Genomic DNA, 17598 nt, shown 5'->3' with positions numbered 1-17598 from the left:
CTTGGATTTTTGGTCATATTTTCGACATGTCGAATAATGCTGTTTTTGGCTTTCTTTGCAACTTTCTTTGCTATGGCGTGTTTTGGCAGGCTATTCTAAGCTATTTAAAGCTGTTTTCAACACTTTTTGGGACATGCCAAATTTTGACATTTTTGCCTTACTATAGCCTTGGATTTTTGGTCAAATTTTCGTCGAGCCAAATTATGCTGTTTTTGGCTTTTTTTGCAACTTTCTTTGCTATGGCGTGTCTTGGCAGGGTATTCTAAGATGTTTAAAGCTGTTTTCAACTGTTTTTGGGACATGCCAAATTTTGACGTTTTGCCTTACTATAGCCTTGGATTTTCGGTCATATTTTCGACATGCCAAGTTATGCTGTTTTGGGCTCTTTTTGCAACTTTCTTTGCTATGACGTGTCTTGGAAGGCTATTCTAAACTGTTTAAAGCTGTTTTTAACCGTTTTTTGGACATGCCAAATCTTGACGTTTTGCCTTGCTATAGCCTTGGATTTTCGGTCATGTTTTCGACATGCCAAATTATGCTGTTTTGGGCTGTTTTTGCAACTTTCTTTGCTATGGTGTGTCTTGGCAGGCTATTCTAAGCTATTTAAAGCTGTTTTCAACACTTTTTGGGACATGCCAAATTTTGACATTTTTGCCTTACTATAGCCTTGGATTTTCGGTCATGTTTTCAACATGTCAAATTATACTGTTTTTGGCTTTTTTTTGCAACTTTCTTTGCTATGGCGTGTCTTGGCAGGCTATTCTAAGCTATTCTAAGCTGTTTTCAACAGTTTTTGGGACATGCCAAATTTTGACGTTTTGCCTTACTATAGTCTTGGATTTTTGGTCATATTTTCGACATGTCGAATAATGCTGTTTTTGGCTTTCTTTGCAACTTTCTTTGCTATGGCGTGTTTTGGCAGGCTATTCTAAGCTGTTTAAAGCTGTTTTTAACACTTTTTGGGCCATGCCAAATTTTGACGTTTTTGCCTGACTATAGTCTTGGATTTTCGGTTATTTTTTAACATGCCAAATTATGCTGGTTTTGGCTTTTTTTGCAACTTTCTTTGCTATGGCGTGTCTTGGCAGTCTATTCTAAGCTTTTTCTAGCTGTTTTCAACAGTTTTGGGACATGCCAAATTTTTACGTTTTTGCCTTACTATACTTGGATTTTCTGTCATAATTTCGACATGCCAAATTATGCTGTTTTGGGCTTTTTTTTGCAACTTTTTTGCTATGGCGTGTCTTGGCAGGCTATTCTAAGCTTTTCAAAGTAGTTTATAACAGTTTTTGGGACATGCCAAATTTGGACATTTTGCCTTACTATAGTCTTGGATTTTCGGTCATATTTTCGACATGCCAAATTATGCTGGTATTGGCTTTTTTTGAAACTTTCTTTGCTATGGCGTGTCTTGGCAGGCTATTCTAAGCTTTTTCTAGCTGTTTTCAACAGTTTTGGGACATGCCAAATTTTTACGTTTTTGCCTTCCTATCGTCTTGGATTTTTGGTTATATTTTCGACATCATGCCATTTTTGGCTCTTTTTGCAACTTTCTCTGCTATGGCGTGTCTTGGCAGGCTATTCTAAGCTGTTTTCAACAGTTTTTGGGACATGCTAAATTTTGACATTTTTGCCTTGTCTTGGATTTTTGGTCATTTTTTCTCCATGTCAAATTATTGCGCATTTTTGGCCCTTTTTGTAACTTTTTTTGCTATGGCGTGTCTTTGAAGGGTATTTTATGTGGTTTAAGGTTGTTTTCAGCTCTTTTGGGGACATGTCATATTTTGACATTTTTGCCATACTATAGCCTTGCATCTGTCATTTTCCCCAGATGCCAAATATGGCTTTTTTGTCTCTTTTTGTAACTTTCTTTGTATTTCTTATGACATATCTCGACAGGCTATTTTTTGTGTTTATATGCTTTCGCCATATCATAGCCTTGCTTTTTGATCATTTTGACATGCTATTTTCTGGGGTTTTTGGCCATTGTTTGATGTTTTTTCAAATTTTATAATATGACATGACTCTACATGCTATACTAAGTGGTTTTCAGATATATTTTGGGCATGTCATATTTTTACACTTTCGCCATACTGTAGCCTTGCTTCTTTGGTCATTTCTTCGACATGCTATTTCATCGGGTTTCCTTCTGTTTTTGGATGTCTTTTCAACATTGTATACTATAACATGAGTCTACATGCTATACTAAGTGGTTTTCAGCTGTTTTTTGGATATGTAATATATTATTTTTCGCCATACTACAGCCTTGCTTCTTTTGACATTTTTTCGACTTGTATTTTATGAGGTTTCGGGCTGTTTTGGGATTTTTTTTCAACATTGTATACTAAAACATGAATCTACATGTATACTTTGGTGCGTACAAGCCATAATATGCAGGTTTTTCACACATCACATGTCAAAATTTGCCTTTTTTGGACAGTTTTTTCAACATGCTAAATAATGATGTTTTTACTCTTTATTTTCTCTTTGTATATTAAAGCAAGTCTCTACAAGCTATAATATATGTGGTTTTCAGCCATTTTTATGACATGTCAAAATATGACATTTTTCAATATACTATAGTATGGCGTTTTCAGCTATTTTTTTGACATGCTAAATTATGAAGTTCATGTCCTGTTTTTCAACTTTCTATACTATTACACGTCTATAAGCTATTAAAGCTATAATATGTTGTTTTCAGATATTTTTTGACCTTTCAAAATTTTCGGGGTCAAAAGTGGAGACAGGCTTCTCTGCTGCTGTCTCTTTTTCTTTTACTATGCAGAGAATTCCTCCCGCTGCTTTCACAGAATCAGCATCAGCTGACTGTGCTTCTTCTCTCACTAGTGTCACAGTCTGAAGATTTTAAAAATGGTGATGTTGAGTACTCTGTTTGAGGTTGTGTGAGAGAGGTAACAGCAGCTGTAGGAGCAGCTAAGCTTGGTGAAGGATGCAGCAGTGAGGGGAGCAATTGGAGGAAAACAAGGGCACAGGTTTGTTCATGGGTAAGTGTATCAGAGTTGCAGGGGAGGGTTTTAGGAAATTGTCCATCTGTGGACTGTTGAAAATTTTCTAGTTTTACTTGCATGGCTGGCAGGGCAAGGAGACTGATGGAAGATGCTGGGATTGTGGGACATGATTGGGTAGGGAAGGCACTGGAGGAAGGAAGAGGAGAGAGTCCGGCCCTTGCAGGTGATGTGGTGGCTTTCTCTGTTACGTTAGTTTAACTTTTCTTCTCTAAATCTCTTTCAGGAGGATACTCAGGAACATCTAATTGCTGCGCATGAAGCCATTTAAAGCAAAGGGTAAACCTGCTGTACCTTTCATCCCCTGCAGGATTTCAATTTGCTGTGCTCTCAGACTGTTGACCTCAGCAGTGAACTATAAAAACAGGAAGAACAATTTAATAAAAATCCATTAAAACATACCTGAGGAAAAGGTAAACATGATTGCTGCGTCTTTGTCAGTGGTGGAACCTGCTGTATCAATAACATCAGTCTTTGGACTTCTGCGTCAGCAGCTTTGGCATTGCGGGCCTGGACCAGACCAGTCTAAATCCTGCAACGTATGGCTCAGCTCATCCTCCCTAAGAGACACAGCCAACAGCTGGGCCATTTGGCACTGGTTTGTGGGGCAGGAAAACAAGAAAAAAATACACAATGAGATTATTCACTTGATAACATTTTCCTTTTTAACCCCACAAGTAGACTGGAATCAAAACGTTGCCCATCTTGCTAAATGTGTGTTTTAAAGACAATGCGACATTGTTGTTGTGGGTCAGTGGGAACTGAAAAGTTTGGTTTAGATCTGCTCTAAATGAAAAGTGTCATGAGAGTGTGTTTTGATTCGGCATATTATAAAATATAGTCACTCAACTCAGCATTTACTATAAAATGAAAATTCCTGAAAATGACAGAAATCTTTCACTGTGTTTTACTATAACACATTACTGAACTTGGAATTTAAAATAATAGCCCTCAGAATATCAGAATTACCTGGGTTTGACTTCGATTTCATCCTTTTTCCACATGGCTGCTGGTCGGAAATGTCACCACACTGAAAGAACACATGATGATTAAAATACAACTACAAAATGTATCTGCTGGATGCATAAGCGGTGCACTACACTTAACAAAACAGTATACTACTCACCACGTTGTGTTTCCTCTTGCTTGCACCACTGCTGGCTCTCAAATCTCCATCATCATTTTCCAAGTATTGCTCCAACTTCACAGAGACAGCTTCAGTTGTCTGACTGCTGCAGCCTTCTTGTGCTGCACCAGGCTGCTCCACCAGCTCCTGCATCTGAGAATTTGACTGCATTTCTGCGTGAGAGTCATTATGAATTGTGTCTTGGGGCAGAAGAGGTAGTCCGATCCACTGTGCACCTGAAGGAGTGTCTGGGAATGATTCCCAGTGAAAGCCTTCTGACAGAGTTATGTCAGATTCTGCTTTTATTGAGTTTTCTTGGTCTGACAGAGGGTTGGCCATCTCATTCCAATCAATCAGCACCTTTTCAAGGTTGACACCAAGATTAGTGTCACCAATTCAGCATCTGACCAAAAACTCCCTCAAGGACGTCTTGAGATATTGCGTTCTTTAAAAATACGATAGACACACGGTCACAGTGACCTTGACCTTTGACCACCAAATTACGTTTCAAAACATTTCAAAGCAATGATTTAAAAGTATTAAAACGTTTCAAAGTGTCGAATTTGCCATCTCTACTCTCTATCTCAATTTCAAAAACATAGTTCAATTTGTCACTCACTTGTTACCTCCCCTGCAACCAGGGCGACTACCCTTACCTGGCCGACATGGTAACCTTTCAAACTATTAGCCCCTCCCCCTGGGCGTGTCATATACGTTGTAAGTGCGCTAGAACACCCTATTTAAATACGGAAACAGCTCTGCTTCGTTTTGCCAGTCGACCCCAGAGATGGAGAACAACGGGAGAGCCTACAGTTTGTACTTAATTTGATTTATTTTATTTATAATTAAGGCAGGTCAACTTTACCTGCCTTAATTATAAAATCTAATCTATAAATCTTTTTGTCTGATAAATCAAGTTGTCCCACAACAGGTAAAACCAGTATCAGCAGATGCGTCTGTAAAATTCAAAGAATATCGGTAAAGAAATATCAAAGTAAAATCTGAGATATGTAGTATGGTAGGTCATCCAAAATTGCATAAAAATGTCATAAATAGGCCTACAGTATGTTACACAAATTTGAATTAAAAGTCAAAGTATTGTATGTTTTGTGTATGTATGGGGCATGCTCCCCCGGGAAGACAATTTTTTAAGTATCAGCTTTAAAATGTAGCATTCTGGTGTACACTGAGAAGAAAATGAAGGGATCAGACAACATTTATTTCAGGCAAAGAAAACATTTATTATTGCGTTTCCTTTTTGCAACTAATACAGAAAACGTTTATTTAAACATATAAATATGAGTCATATTTGTTAATACCACAGTGTTTTGCCATAACTGTGAAATATGAGGTGCTCCATGTCGGTCCAGGCGGTGTTGCTGGTTGAGAGTTTAACCTGTAGAGGGAGAAAAAGTAGTCTGTGAGTTGTTGAATATGCAGTAAAGAAAGCCACATAATGAACTGCCGGAGCTTAGATAAACTCTGTGTTCTCACCTTAGTTACTCCAGTTTCACACGGCTCTTATCACTGTTGTCGGGCGTTTCTGTTTCAAATTGGGAGTCTTGCAGCTTCTTGCTTTGGACGTAAGTCAGGCTGTTTCGGTAGCCGCCGAGGCAAACGATTCGAACCAGTTAAAATAATGAAACCAGTACCCAATACCGATGCTAGGCTCTGAGTAAAACATCAAGTGACATCTTGAAGATGATTGGCCAAGACTCGAGACGTCACATCAAAGATGTTTTGTTGCGAAGATGACGATCCTAACCTTTTGTCCTTGTCTCACCATCACGTGGATGCCTAAAAATGTGTCATCCAAAACAGTCCATTTTCTACATACATTACATATGTTAAGTAGCAAAACTAATAAATTTGTTTTATTTGCAGATGATACTAACTTTTTTTTGTTTTGGGGAGAATTTCAAACAGCATTTAGTGGTGATTTTAACAAAACGGTTAAAGTGAAACAGTGGTTTAATATGTACAAATTGTTATTAAGTCTGAGCAAAACAAAGACTATGATATTTGGAAACTGTAAACTAAACTCTGAAGTTCAAGTAATGATAGACAATGTATACATAGAGTATAGGAGTATATGAAAACAGATTTTTGGTGTGATTCTTGACCACAACATTTGTTGGAAACAGCATATAAGTTATGTGAGAGCAAGGTTGGCAAAGTGCATCGCAGTTTTGGGGAAAACATGATATTCTGGATCAAAAATCATTAGACACTCTGTATTACTCACTAGTATTGCCATATCTAAGGTACTGTGTGGAGGTATGGGGAAACACGTACAGAAGCACCCTACAGCCATTATGCATACTACAAAAAGTGCCTGCGTTTTTGTTTTTATTCATTGCACTTGCTGCAAGGCTCATTTGCTTTTTTTGTGTGTGTTTTGTTTTTAGATCTTCAAAATAATGATTCATTCATGGTATGGTGAGGTATGGTATGGTATAGTATGGTATTGTATAATATCGTATAGTACAGTATAATACAGTATTGTCATAAAATAGTCATGGTTAGAAGACAGTATGCCATAATGGTCAGACAAAGCATGGTCAAATGCCGAAAAAACAGGAAAATGTCCATGCATATTATATTACAAAATAATTATGTCATAGCACAATGTGCTGATATAAAATGGGACGGATAAGATCATCTAAATCCATTCACCAAAAAGTTGTTGAGACATTACAGTCTGAAGCAAATTCACAGAGCCATGCTGCTAGCATTTCTGAAAAAAAAAAAAAAATCACCCACTTAATGCTGAGCTTTTTTAGCTGCAACAACACTGTGGTTAAAACTCAACCATGGCTCAAATATTGTAAGCAATTTTATTCTATCAAAAAATAAAAATGAGAAGAGAAATGTAAAAAACCTTCTGGATTAAAAAACTTGTCGCACTATTAAGTAATATTTTTGATACTAACATTATGACCACAGTAGTATCTATAACAGGCTGCCAGTCTTCAGCTCTGTGCAGCTTTCGAGATGATTTTGTCATGAGTTATGGTTCAATAACTCCCAAAACACAACCTCAGACGAGCTGAATGTTCACTACCTGCCTTGAGTGAAACTGCAGAGCACCAGAATAAACAAGCAGCCAGTGAATAAAGTTAAACAACCAAGGAGATTTTTTTCAGGAATTGATGCACCAAGCCATGGCTATAATGCAACTAAATATTGGACTTCAGGTCAGGTCTGTAATGACATATCATTGCCACATTTGTTTCCCAAGTATTTTTTCGGAGTTCACCTGGCATCTACCCTATAGTGGTCAATAATTGCTTGATAGAGCTTTAAGAGTTTAATATATTGTTCATAATAAATGCAGCACAATGGGAGCATCTGCATCAAAAACCGGCTTCTTTCATTTCAAAGGCTTTACCTACTTGTTTCTCTGACGCTGACATCTGCAAATTTGCGAGGTGGCAAAAATGCCAACCAGTAAACTAGTTATTCCCACGATTACTGTCCCCCACACAGGCACTGAGGAAGGACACTTGGGCAGGATGGTTGGCTCGGGGCTGCTGGTGGTAGCAGTGGTGGTTGTGGAAGGAGTGTAAACAGGAGTGGTTGTGGTAGTCACTGGTGGACTTGGTAAGCTGTTGATCTTGGTGAAGATGAAAGGATTAGCCTATAGGAAACAAAATAATTCATTTAAGAAATGACAAACTTAAAAAAAATATATGTGAAAGAATTTTTGAGTCCAAATATACTGAAAATTCATCGACAAAGATTCGCACTTCAGCTCAGGGAATATTGGTTAATAAGTCAAGTAAAACGGCAAACCACAGTGTTCAATATTAAATAAATAAGACAAAATAAAATAAACAACTGTATGAATAAAAATAGCCAGAATATAAAACCATAAAGTTAGGGATAACGTAACACATTTTAAAAATCAAGCTCATTATGATAAAATGTCATTTCATTCTGCCATTTATCCCCAATAGCAGTGAAGTTGCTTTTATGTCACTTCAGTAGTCTCAGAATGTCAAGAGTTTTGTTTCAAATTATTTTTATTTGAATTCAGTGTTTTTGTCAAAATGGCTAAAATTAAAATAAAAAATACCTCCTATAAACTGTTACTGTGAAAATAGGCAGGATAAAAGTATTCACTATTTTCTAGTTTGGTTTGGTTTTATTCTGTCACCCACGTTTTACGAAAAAAAGGAACAACAAAAGCATACAGACTCAATTCAATGCAAAACATGGATCCGCAGAAACAAACCAAATATAATATTCTATTATTCTACTTACAAAACAGAATATTTTTACAAGTAGTTGGTCACATTATAGTTTTGTCGTAATTTATTCATATGATTATCTATTTCATATCTTCTATAATAATTTTGTTCTCCATGAAACTAAGTTAAAATTAGACTCTAGTTATCAAGGTTCCCACAGATTTTCATGGACACATTTTTTAAACTTTTCAATGACTTTTCAAGGACCCATGATAAAAAAACCTAACCTAAAGACTATGGTGGTCTATGGAGAAAATGCTTTTTTGAACCCCAGGGTTTGTTTGTTTTTTCGGCTGTAATACTGCAAGTGTGCAGCATTCCCAGGGGCCTGCACATACCTCTGAGGGACAGTGAATCTTGGAACGGTCATATGTAAAGTTGTTGTAGGTCTGCTTTCTGCCTACGGGCTCCAACTGTGGAGACAGAAAGATAAACTGTGTAAAACCACCAAAAAAACACTTGAAAGCTCTTGTAAAGCTCTTGTGATTGTGCTGCAGTTTGGTCCACTGCTGCTCCATGCTCACCATATTATTCCACAGGCCAATGGCCATTTCAGCATGAGCTCGCTCACTGATGTGGAAACAGTCCACAGAGAAGAAACTCGAGTCAGCCTCACCCACCTGGTGACAACGTCAGGTTTTCAGCATTGGTATTTGTCATTATTTGTGTACGGATGCTTGTTTGTATACATGTGTATGTTGCTATAACTTACTCCAATACGAGGTATAAAGGAATTCTTTAAAAAGGGCTGAAGGACAACAGAAAAGTCTTCTTTTCCATCATAGCGATTTCCTGAAATAAGATGCTGGATCTCAGCCTGGGCGGGAAAAAAAAGGAAATTGGAGGAATGACAGACGGAACAGTTTTAAAATTAAAAATATTTAAATGGTTAAAAGAGCTCTTTGCTTTCACCTGATAGTCGCGATTGATACGTTTTATCTCCTCAATCTCTGGGGAGTTTTCAGCTGGGTTGATAACACAGGGACAGCTGGTTCTGTGAAAATCAAATTCATGTTTAATCTCATTTTGATAGGATGAAGAGAGACTTAAATAAGAGAATAAGAGTAGTCTTTTTCATAACAAAGTCCTTGAATTAAGAGTTAAATACTTGACTGATAAAGTGAAAATATATGCTTCAAGAGGTAAACAATAGTAAAGACTGTAAGGAGTAAATGTCTATGCATCAAAACAACTCAGCCAGAGATATTTTTAACATCTCAAATCAAATGAGTAAATGCATACATACATTTACTCGTATGCAGTGACGAGTAAATGCATACTTCCCTCTGAGTGGGGATGTGCTTGGCAGGTGTACTTCAGTAAAAAGAAAATACAATACACTGCTGGAAAAAGACATCGCTGTTGACTTTCTCAAAAAATATTTCTGGTGGTTTGAGCACTACAAGCCAGATGCCATCTACTTCTGTTAGACTGCAAAGAAGCAAATCACACCAAAACAATCTCAATTGATAAATAGTACTACAGGTAAAAGGAAAAATATATATATATTTTTTTTTATTTTGAGGTTAACTGTCCCTTTAATGGACAAGTTTCGTCTTCAAGAGATGTTAGTCATTTAGAGGAAACTACACCACTGGAAGATCCGATCTTAATTCACTTTTTTTTTTTAACCACCTGGGGGCAACAGAAACAAGCGATGACATATCACCGTTTAAACTGATAATGCAACTACCAGTAGACACAGGGCAACTTTATCGTTCATTTGGAGTTGTGTTTCTGTACACCCGTCAGTGTGTAAAATGTAAATACAATATTCATGCTACCTTTTAGCTCTTTTTCAATCTCCACCAATTCCTGATATAAATATCCGCTCTAAGTCTAACTCTTAAGCTGCTAATGCCGCATTAAGTTCACCAACTCGTTGCTAATTAGGTCTGACTGCTGCTTGATGATGAAACAGAGAGAAAAACAGGCAAAACAAACCTCTGCAAGAGGGAGCAGCCAAGAGTGTTCTTCTGAACTGATTTCAGTGGGTCTATCTGCAGTATCGTCACAACATTAACCAGCAGCCTTGGCACCTAAAGACACAGAGACAAAGAGAAGAAAACATGACACACTTATACTCACAATCGCAACAGATGGCAATAGCTTATAGCAGTTAATATCTCACCTCTTCGTAAAGCATGTCCAAAGTGAGCATAAGATTGTGACTGTAGTTCTTGGGGGACAGATTATTCTGCAGAGATGTGTAAAACATGTTTTTACTGCAGTTCAATAACATACAGAAGCGTGTGGTTATTATGTACAACACTTACTTGGTCTATGCAGTAGTGGCAAAGATCATTTCCTCCGATAAATACAGTTACAAGTTTCCAGTCTTTGTCAAAATTCACTTGCTGTGTAAAAGGTATAGAAAATATGAGCATGAAAGAAAGTAGACAGCATGAGAGCCACCTGACAAATTATTTCTTTTTGGGGAAGTCTTACCTTATTTTCTTTCATGGCCTTGATGAGAGCTTCTGCTTGTGCTGGGATCTCTCTGAAACAGAACAAATACAGCAAACAGATGTCCGCGAGATTACACTGGGTTCGACAGTTTTACCCAGGTGGAGGAAGTAAACGAATATGCACATACGAGGTCTTAGCTCCAGATACAGCCATGTTGAAGGCCTTCTGCCTGTCGCCCTGGCCTTTAGAGAAGCCCTTTAAAAAAGGGTTGAACTTCTTCAAGATGTCTGAGGAAACAAAGAGGAAAAAACTGAGTCAATGAGAAGTACTGCACTGCTGGTTTCTGCCACTCTAGCAGCTGGATATAAGAGAGAATGAGTTTCTTCTCCGTCTATTTAACTGGTTCACTGACTGTCAGTGAATAAGTGAAGCTGTAGTAAAATTAACACCCATTTTAGAATTTGTGTCTAAGAAACAGCAAATATTGTTAAACTGAGCCATCGTGTCTTTTTTAGCAGCAGTGGTGGAATGTAACTAAGTACTGTATGATTTGTACTTTATTGAAGTATGTTCTTGCTATTTTATAATTTTACTCAAGTACATTTCAGAGGGAAATATTGTACTTTTTACTTCACAACATTTATCTGACAGCTTTAGTTACTTCACAAAATAAGATTTTTCCATAAAAAAATGGAACGGGTTTACAGTTAATACAGTTAATATAAAATACAGTTAATACAAGTACAGTTGCAATAATTAGTTGATTAATCAGTTGATTCAAAGAAAATTAAATGCCAACTATTTTGATTAACATTTAACATTTTTCTATGTTTTTAATAATTTTGAGGTTTGGGGATTTTTTCCCCTCTTTTTCTAAACAATATTGAGTGTGGGGGAGTTTCTTTATATTATTTTGTAATAATTTTGATGCTTTTGGACGTGTTTGTTTTTCTTGAAGATTTTTCTGCATTGGGTACTTTTGATTTAAATACTTTAAGTATGTTTTCCTAAGTATGCTTATGTACATTCAGGATCTGAATACTTCTTTTACTACTGTTTAACGGCAGTAGCCTGTCTTCTTTTTCACATTTACTTGGACTACAGGATAGGCACAAAAAATACATGATGATCATGCAAGACACTGCCCACACAGTCATGGATTTTCTTAAAGATTAAGACAGGCAGACGCCAGAGTTGTCTTTGCCGCAGCCATGACAACGGACATCATGTATGAATACAAAAAGGTGTTCAACTGGGAAATTAAATCCAGAAACCAGTAGACTCACTTGGTAGTGTTGTGACCCTCTCTAGAGAATAATCCCCTCCGATGCTGAAAAAAAATCCCACAAACATCAGTGTGGTTCGTTACATATGATGGTTAATATACTGTAAACTTTATTAACACTGCAGACATGTTGTACCTCCATGATACTCCTTTATACTCTTTATCAAGGCCAAGCAGGTTCTTTGCTTTTGCGCCCCTACCTGTCTGTGAACAGAGAGACACATATGAAGACCCAGGAAAGTAATGTGAAAAATAAAAAAATATATATTGCAGAAGACAGTGAGACAAGATAAGTTTTACATCAAAGATTTACACCAGAACATAAAAGGGATGATCACCACTGGTGTAAGCTATATGGCTGATAACAAATTGATTAGAGAGTTCATAGTTCAAATACAGTAAATAGCTGATAACAACAGGTTCATACTGGTGCTAAATGTTTTCTGTCAACACACAAACACACATGCATGCATGTGCGTGCACACACACAAACACACACACGCATATATGTATATGTCTATTACCATTATATTTGTACATTTTGTCTTTTTTTGCCCATGTGTTACGACACTTACCGTTGAAGAGTCTCCCAGTGCTGCCACCACCTTAATGTCTGCTGGTCTCAGCTTGTGAACTACAGATAAAAGACATAAAAAGAGATTCAACCTGCTGACATCAAGACAAACTATAAAGATCACCTTGAAACAATGGAATATTTAGCACGTAACCAGCTCCTATTTTCAGTTGTTGGAGAACTATTGTCTTATTCCCTTTGAGGGACTCTACATTGCATTGTTTGAGACATGGATAAAGGTTGATTACTATACTTAACACTAAGTTTTTTTTGTTTGTTTTTTCAAAGAGAGACAGGCTTGAATGTGTGATCACTTCCACATTTTTTGTGTTACAGTGATTCAAGCACTTTCAATGACTCAAATAAAACTTTCAAGGCCTTCAGTTTCTTTCCCTGAAATTCACAACTTTCAAGGTTTTCAGCTGCATGTGATGAGAGCATCTGTTAAATGATTTTTTAAGGCGTGAGTTTTCGTCAGTTGGAAATTGAGGCACTCTCGGTGACACTGGTGCAGTCGCTGTCAGCCCTTTCTATCTCAGTGTCATTTGAGGTGTGCAGAGCTGTGTGCTATCTCTGTCTTTGTCAGTGTCTTTGTTTCAGATTTTAGATAAGAGAGGACATCAGATGTCATATCGACTGTCTACTGATAAAGCAGAGATGTCTCACCTGAAGATGGCATGGTGTCAGATGGAGCAATGTCCACACAGGAGAAGTCACTTCCCCAATTCTGAAGGGAAAAGAAACATCAAAACATATTGTCAAATGTATAAAATGACTGCAGAAAAACAGATGGATGGACAGAAAGAGTTATTATTTTTATTGTATGATTATTTTGTTTCCCTCTTTGGCGCTCACTGCTGTGGTGTTTTGAACTCAGAAGATGACCAAACTGTGTGTTTAGTACTTGACGTCTTCCTGTTAGTTTTTCTGATGGTAAATTCTGAGTTTAATGCCTAAACTAATGATAATTTCCTTATCTTTGAATAATTTAGTCTAGTTATAAGTTGTCACAAAATAAAGAAAATGCCTTTAACATACTCAGAGGCAGAGGTAACATTTTATACTGCTTATTTTTGTGTAACCAAAAATCAAAAACCCAACATGGATAATCATATAAAAAAAAGAAAAATAATAGCAAATATTGTCATTTAAAAACCTGGGACTGGAGAATGACATTTTTAACAGAAAGGTATTTAAAAAATGATGAATCAATTATCAAATAAGCTGACAATTGATGTTCTTTTGATTAGTCACCCAATTGTTTTAACACTACGCAAATTACTGCGAAATTTAGCTTCATTCTCTAGTTAAACATAATAAATTGTATTTGTACTAAAAGGCATTTCTTTCTGTCACATAGAGATGAAATAATTACTTTGATAGGTCCAGGTGTTGGAGAGGGACCTGCATATGTGTAATTGCTGTTGTTATAGGTCCGGATATATGGTGACGTCTGCAGAAACAGGAGAGAAATTACATTACACGATGATGTTAAAAAAAATTAGAAAGCTGATATACACTAAAAAACATTATACACTTAATAACAAAAGCTTTGGAAATTTATTTATGGCAATATCCTAGCAGGATTGAGCTACTGCAGGATTTACAAAAATAAATTAATTAATAAATCATCAGCATTTAAATCACTGACTCTCTGTTTAATTTCCCACCTTGGTTGGACATTTCAGTGCAAGGTCTGCAGTAAAGTCCTGAACAGTAGTTTTATTGCCCAGAGGTTCCAGCTGGGGAAACAAGAGCCAGAGTGTACATTTAATGTATAAAATACACAGTTACATTAAACATGATGATCATATAATAACAAAAACACTGAATCATGTTTACAGTCTCTGTATTTTAAGGTAGTAAAGTGTTGCAGATGGTTTCAGTTGAACATGCTGTTGCTATTGGCAACCACCACTGGCAGAGGTCTGTAGCAGCTTAACTGACATTTTTGCATCCATAATTTTTGTGAGATCTTTGAAAAGGCAAATACTGCCTTTTATCTACTCCTTGATTTCTTTGTTGGAGGATAATATTATTATTATTTGTATAGCACCTTTCATACATAAAATGCAGCTCAAAGTGTTTTGCATGTGTGTGCTAAAATGTATAATTTAAGAATGTATAAAGTAATATTAAAATTTTAAAAAATCAATAGACAGCACATATATATCAGTTTACTGCTAACCCAGCTAGACTAGTTCTCTAAACGTTCCAGCTAGTATCAACCTTTCTTGTTACTAGACCAGTTCTTTATTAGCAACATCTACACCAAACTTTTGTAATGGTGTCCTAGCTTCTTCATTTTTTATTTGTAATACACATCATTATTTTTTTTGGCCAAAAATCTTCTTCTTGTCTGCTAGTTACTTACCATGTTGTTCCAGAGAGAGCGAGCCATCTGCGTCTGGGCCTTTTGGCTGAGATGGAAGCAGTCAGCACTGAAGAAGGAGCGATCAGCACGGCCATCCTGCAGAAAAGGTATGTGATATGAATGAACCTCAAGGACGGACTACACTCAAGAATTTGTGCCAATGCTAAATGACAATGATAAATTGACTGATGGAAAAAGTATCAGACAGTCAACACGTGAAAAATAAAGCTGTGTTACCGACCGGCAGTCTGGGGAAGTTGATATCTCTGAAGAAAGGCTGGACGACCACAGTGAAGTCTGAGCGAGTGTCGTACCGACTCGACTCCACAAGGTCATGCAGTAAACGCTTCCAGAAACAAAGAAAGGTGTCAGTACCTGAAGATGACCTGGACTGTTTAACATTTTTTGTTTTATTAATCTTTCCTACCTGATAGTTTCTATTGATGTCCTCCACCTTCTGCAGAGCTTTAGAGTTGGGCTTTGGCAAGATGACACAAGGACACAGAATCCTGGTAAAGGACGGACAACAAGGAGTTATACCACTGTTTCATTATTTGTTAGATTTTAAAAATGTCAGTGAGACTTGAAAAGGCAGAGTGAAAAGGGATACTCACTTTACCAGCCATGTTGGGCATTTCAGTGAAGCGTCAATGTGCATTTCTCTGAGTGGTGTAATATGGAGAGGCTCGATCAAGTTCACCAGAGCTCGCGGTACCTGTCAGAGAAGAACTTAATCAATGCTCACAAATAATCAACCATACCAACGTGTGCCTGAAAATATTTTACCTCTTTGTGCAGATAATCCAGGCCGTCACGAATACTACGAATAAAATTCTCTTTGGAGTAAAAAAGCTGTAAAGAAAAGAAAGAAATGTTTTAAGTTTGTGTCTTTTTGGCACCACCAATAATTGACTAATGACTTATTACTCCACATCAGTACTCACAGAGTTGTAGCAGTGGTCGCAGATGTCATTTCCACCAATGAAAAGGGTGATCACCTTCCAGTCTGACTCAAAATTGATTCTCTGTACAAGACAGAACATAAGGGAGTATGAGTAGTATGTAGTGGTGTTATAAGAGAGTGTTTTATGGTGGCATATACAAAAAAGTAAGAAACGAATATCAGCTTATAAACTTACAGAGTCATTCTTCATCCTTGCCACGAGGGCTCGCACCTGTGAAGGTATGTCCCTTAAAACACAAACAAAATTAAATGGCAAAGATTTTATGTGTTCAGACAGTTAAAAGCACATTTATTTTATGATATATTTATCTAAAGTCTGCTTTCTTTAAGCTTTTAGAGTAAACAGAGTTTGGTCTTGACAACTTTATTGTGAAAGAAATAATTGATTTCATATAAATAAAATCATTCTGATTCAAGGTCTAGAAGAAGCTAGTGTGTAAAGGGACATTTACCCCAAATCAATACAGTTTTCCTCTCATTTTTAGTGCTGTTTATCAGTCTGGATTGTATTTTTGTAAGCTGCTGAGTGATGGAGAAAGCAGCCACAGAGAATTCTGCATTCTCTAGAATATAAGAAGAAAAATATGTATTTTTGATCTTGGGGGATGACTATCTATTTTTTGGCTATTTTAGGTTAAAGCAAAAGTTTGTAGAAGTATTGTAAAATTGCAGAAATAATGCAGTGTAAACTGTTGGAAATTTCTACCTCCTGCAATAAAAAAAATTAACTGACACCCAAATAATTGTGAACTTCTTTTTTGTATTAAAAAAAAAAATACTAAAATCAATTCACTAAGCTGTATTTATTACTACAAGGGAGCTGTGTTTTCCAGGTGACATCAAGCAATATAAAAAGATAAATAATTCAACGGACAGTAAATTATAAATCAGATGGATTTGCGCAACACTGGTAACAGCTTCGATACCATCCAGGTTTCAATCAGCTTAATTATACAAATATTGACTGGTAGTCTGTGATCGAAGAAAGCTTTTAAGATGCTGCTGAAAACGACTCTGACTGAACTCACTTGCTCTTCGCTCCTGCGACAGCCTGGTTGAGAAAAGCCTGAGGCGTGTTCTGCTTGCCCATGCCAACAGAGTAGCCCATCAGGTCATGGTTAAAATGCTTGAAGATGTCTGTTATAATAAAGAAAATCATAATAAAAAAAAAGATGTCAGTATGAATGGTGGCTCAACCCATTTAATGCTATTAAACATGCTATTTGAAGATGTCACTAAGAAGACTCACTGGGCAGCGTGGTGACAGTTGTGAGGTTTTCATCTCCACCAATACTGCAATAAAACACATAATACAGAATTAAAGCTATAATTCAAAAATTACTTTCCAATTAAAGAAATCAATGGACACAGACCCACATTTATTTCAACAATACAAAACATATGACATAAGCATCATATTGCAATGTTGTGTAATGGTTATTTTAGAAAGTCTTCACTTACCTCCAGGACAAACCTCTGTACTGTCTAAGGACATCCAGGACGTTGCTCGGGCTGGACGCGATACCGTTTCCTGCCTGACAGATGGAGGACAGTGTTTAAGTTACATGATTAAATAAGTCAGACCAT

General features: G+C 36.8%; 2 protein-coding genes across 3 annotated transcripts in view; both read right to left on the bottom strand.

Moving 5' to 3' along the window:
* Nucleotides 1–3487: 3487 nt before the first annotated feature.
* Nucleotides 3488–6301, bottom strand: LOC148186879 (uncharacterized). The gene is made up of 3 exons (XM_088089044.1): nucleotides 4153–6301; nucleotides 3996–4056; nucleotides 3488–3621 (listed from the first exon to the last, which is right to left on the bottom strand). The coding sequence occupies exons 1-3, from the start codon at nucleotides 4489–4491 to the stop codon at nucleotides 3587–3589; spliced, it is 435 nt and encodes a 144-aa protein (XP_087945170.1). The 5' UTR covers nucleotides 4492–6301; the 3' UTR covers nucleotides 3488–3586.
* Nucleotides 6302–6484: 183 nt separating this feature from the next.
* Nucleotides 6485–17598, bottom strand: part of LOC121955855 (phospholipase B1, membrane-associated-like) — a 29252-nt gene continuing 18138 nt past the window's right edge. For both annotated transcript variants that reach the window (XM_088089036.1, XM_042503942.2), the window contains exons 17-42: nucleotides 17473–17546; nucleotides 17261–17304; nucleotides 17040–17148; nucleotides 16187–16238; nucleotides 15992–16072; nucleotides 15834–15899; nucleotides 15662–15762; nucleotides 15475–15556; nucleotides 15289–15393; nucleotides 15048–15143; nucleotides 14344–14415; nucleotides 14049–14126; nucleotides 13340–13400; nucleotides 12675–12733; nucleotides 12236–12303; nucleotides 12101–12144; nucleotides 11002–11101; nucleotides 10854–10905; nucleotides 10682–10762; nucleotides 10537–10602; nucleotides 10350–10444; nucleotides 9318–9399; nucleotides 9118–9222; nucleotides 8930–9025; nucleotides 8744–8818; nucleotides 6485–7792 (exon numbers count right to left, since the gene is read on the bottom strand). In XM_088089036.1, the coding sequence (XP_087945162.1) occupies nucleotides 7544–7792; nucleotides 8744–8818; nucleotides 8930–9025; nucleotides 9118–9222; nucleotides 9318–9399; nucleotides 10350–10444; nucleotides 10537–10602; nucleotides 10682–10762; nucleotides 10854–10905; nucleotides 11002–11101; nucleotides 12101–12144; nucleotides 12236–12303; nucleotides 12675–12733; nucleotides 13340–13400; nucleotides 14049–14126; nucleotides 14344–14415; nucleotides 15048–15143; nucleotides 15289–15393; nucleotides 15475–15556; nucleotides 15662–15762; nucleotides 15834–15899; nucleotides 15992–16072; nucleotides 16187–16238; nucleotides 17040–17148; nucleotides 17261–17304; nucleotides 17473–17546 (2193 nt within the window). In that variant the 3' untranslated portion in view covers nucleotides 6485–7543. The remainder of the gene's footprint in view (nucleotides 7793–8743; nucleotides 8819–8929; nucleotides 9026–9117; nucleotides 9223–9317; nucleotides 9400–10349; nucleotides 10445–10536; nucleotides 10603–10681; nucleotides 10763–10853; nucleotides 10906–11001; nucleotides 11102–12100; nucleotides 12145–12235; nucleotides 12304–12674; nucleotides 12734–13339; nucleotides 13401–14048; nucleotides 14127–14343; nucleotides 14416–15047; nucleotides 15144–15288; nucleotides 15394–15474; nucleotides 15557–15661; nucleotides 15763–15833; nucleotides 15900–15991; nucleotides 16073–16186; nucleotides 16239–17039; nucleotides 17149–17260; nucleotides 17305–17472; nucleotides 17547–17598) is intronic.

The sequence above is a fragment of the Plectropomus leopardus genome, chromosome 16 (genome assembly GCF_026936395.1).
Source record: "Plectropomus leopardus strain MGB_pleo_1.0 chromosome 16, ASM2693639v1, whole genome shotgun sequence".
Classification (NCBI taxonomy): Eukaryota; Metazoa; Chordata; class Actinopteri; order Perciformes; family Serranidae; genus Plectropomus; species Plectropomus leopardus.
Note: the sequence above shows the minus strand (reverse complement) of the source record. Positions and strands in the feature narration are given on the sequence as shown.